Source organism: Arachis ipaensis, chromosome B06 (genome assembly GCF_000816755.2).
Source record: "Arachis ipaensis cultivar K30076 chromosome B06, Araip1.1, whole genome shotgun sequence".
NCBI lineage: Eukaryota > Viridiplantae > Streptophyta > Magnoliopsida > Fabales > Fabaceae > Arachis > Arachis ipaensis.
This window is the reverse complement of record NC_029790.2, coordinates 93,776,958-93,779,211: the sequence shown is the minus strand read 5'-3', so window position 1 is coordinate 93,779,211 and position 2,254 is coordinate 93,776,958. Positions and strand designations below refer to the sequence as shown.

General features: G+C 32.4%; 1 protein-coding gene across 2 annotated transcripts in view; it reads left to right on the top strand.

Moving 5' to 3' along the window:
- Window positions 107-2,254, top strand: part of LOC107604668 (putative HVA22-like protein g) — a 3,108-nt gene continuing 960 nt past the window's right edge. The window contains exons 1-6 of one of the 2 annotated variants that reach the window (XM_016306306.2): window positions 107-368; window positions 499-549; window positions 649-747; window positions 1,282-1,338; window positions 1,443-1,506; window positions 1,631-1,855. In XM_016306306.2, coding sequence (XP_016161792.1) covers window positions 518-549; window positions 649-747; window positions 1,282-1,338; window positions 1,443-1,506; window positions 1,631-1,855 — 477 coding nt within the window. In that variant the 5' untranslated portion in view covers window positions 107-368; window positions 499-517. The other variant, XM_021104614.1, reaches the window with a different exon arrangement.

Below are 2,254 nucleotides of genomic sequence, written 5' to 3'. Positions count from 1 at the left end.
AAAAAAAAAAAAAGTAAAATTCTTAAATTAAAGTTAAAGCGAAAAAACATTTTGATGGTGGGGTCGCGTATATACATGTCTTTTGTTCCAATAAATATGGCATGTGTCAATGTTTTTGGTGTCTCGAATCCAAGAGCTTCTTCATCATCATTGTGCTTCAGAGTTAGCAATAGCATCATCACCGCGTGATTCTTTCTCCTGCAGAATTAAAATAATTTAATTTAATCAAACGGCCCCATCCCATTCTCCAAAGGGTGTTTAAAAGTCTCAACCAAGTCCATTTTCTTTGGCGGTTGCGGTTTCAACTTCGATTTTCCTCTGACTCTGTCAAAACGTGAACCCAGTCGTGGGTTTGTATAAAGCCACAGGTAATGTTTCTTTCTTTGTTTTTCTTTTGGAGAAGATATCATTATAGTTATTAGCACAAGAATCTTTGTTTTTCTAAGTTCTCAGACAAAGCTCCGTTGACGATTCGGAATTGCTTGCTTTTTGTTTCAGAGTTAGTTTCTATTTGATTATGTTGGGGGATTTCCTTACAAGGTGTCTTATGTAAGTACATACATATGTTGTTTCTTGCTCTGTTTTCAGTTTATATCTTTATGATTATTATTATTGTTACTAATATCTTGTATTTGTTTTGGATTGAAGATTGCTTCTGGGGTATGCATATCCTGGATTTGAATGCTACAAAACTGTGGAGAAGAACAGGGTTGACAACGAGGAACTTCGATTCTGGTGCCAATACTGGTATTACAACCTACCTTACCCTTCTGAAATGGTTGTTATAATTCACGAGTTACTGATATCATCATTATTATATAATTTACAAGGTTAGGGATAATAATGACAGGATTGGTTGTAGTGGAGAAGAAGTGGGTATAAGCCTTAATTATTAAAAAAATAAAGCCCTATAGAAGGGATCTTCTTTTGTAATATTCAAAGGGGATTTAATATCTTTAAAAAGAAGGATAGACCATGTGCACCATCATGGATTTGCGTAGCATGTTAGGCCTTGTACCAATTTTGTAATTGGTATGATACAAACAAGTGTCTTAGAAGTTAGAAGCCTTTTCTTGCAAGCAAGAGATAAAGAATAACAGAGAAAAGGGATTTAAAAAGGCGAAAATTGGGGAACACGTCTTATCTCTTCTAATCATAGTTTGATACTTTGCAAATATTCATGTTGATGAGTAATCGAATGTGGACATGTAATTGTTGGTATTTTTCTTTTTGTAGTTGGTACCTATAATTTATGCCCCTTTTGCACCATCAATTTTGCAGGATCATTGTTGCAATGTTTACTGTGCTGGAAAAACTTGCAGATGTAGTTGTTGGATGGTTAGTGTAATAGTGTTTAACTTTTTTATTTTTAATTTTCATATTGTTGAATTATGATTTATAATTTTGCATTAGATTAGCAATAACGCGTTATATTTATGAAGGTTTCCATTGTACGATGAGCTGAAGCTTGCACTTTTTATCTACCTATGGTATCCTAAGACTAAGGTACAATGACTCATTTGGCAACTCTTTTTATTCATTTATTTATTTTTATTTAATATAAATGATTAAGAAAGGTGAAGTTCATAGTTGATATAATTGGATATAATGTAAATGTCGGTTAATGCAGGGAACGGGATATGTGTATAATTTTGTGTTGCGGCCTTATGTGTCAAGACATGAAAACGACATTGACAAAACATTTCAAGAATGGAGAGTTAGGGCATGGAATTTGGCCATTTTTTACTGGAAAAACTGCACTGAATTGGGGCAAACTGCATTTTGGCAGGTTCTCGACTACTTGGCTGGCCAATCCGCAAAATTTTCCGGCAAACCCGACACTAAAAAGAATAAGGTGAATTTTCCCTTTCAAGTCAAGTAGCGAGAGATTACTATTTGATTAAAGGATTTAATTTTGATTACGTGTTCATTCGTTTAATTAGATATGGTCCCATTAGCAAAAATAACCATTTAAAAAATGAATTTGAATGGTTTACTGGATCACTATCAAAGGACTTGAAATCTCTATTAAAATGAATAACTTATCTATTATATTATATTATTAATTTTATAATCAAAATGTGTCACATCACTCTATTGTTACAATTGAAATCAAATCTTTTTTTTTTTAAATTAAAGAGTTCTCTCCTCTTCTCTCTTCTTTTTTTTGTCTCTCTCATTCCTTCACTTATTTTATCTCTTTTATGTATCATTAATTAATTACAAATTTGACAATAAAAACATACAACATGAC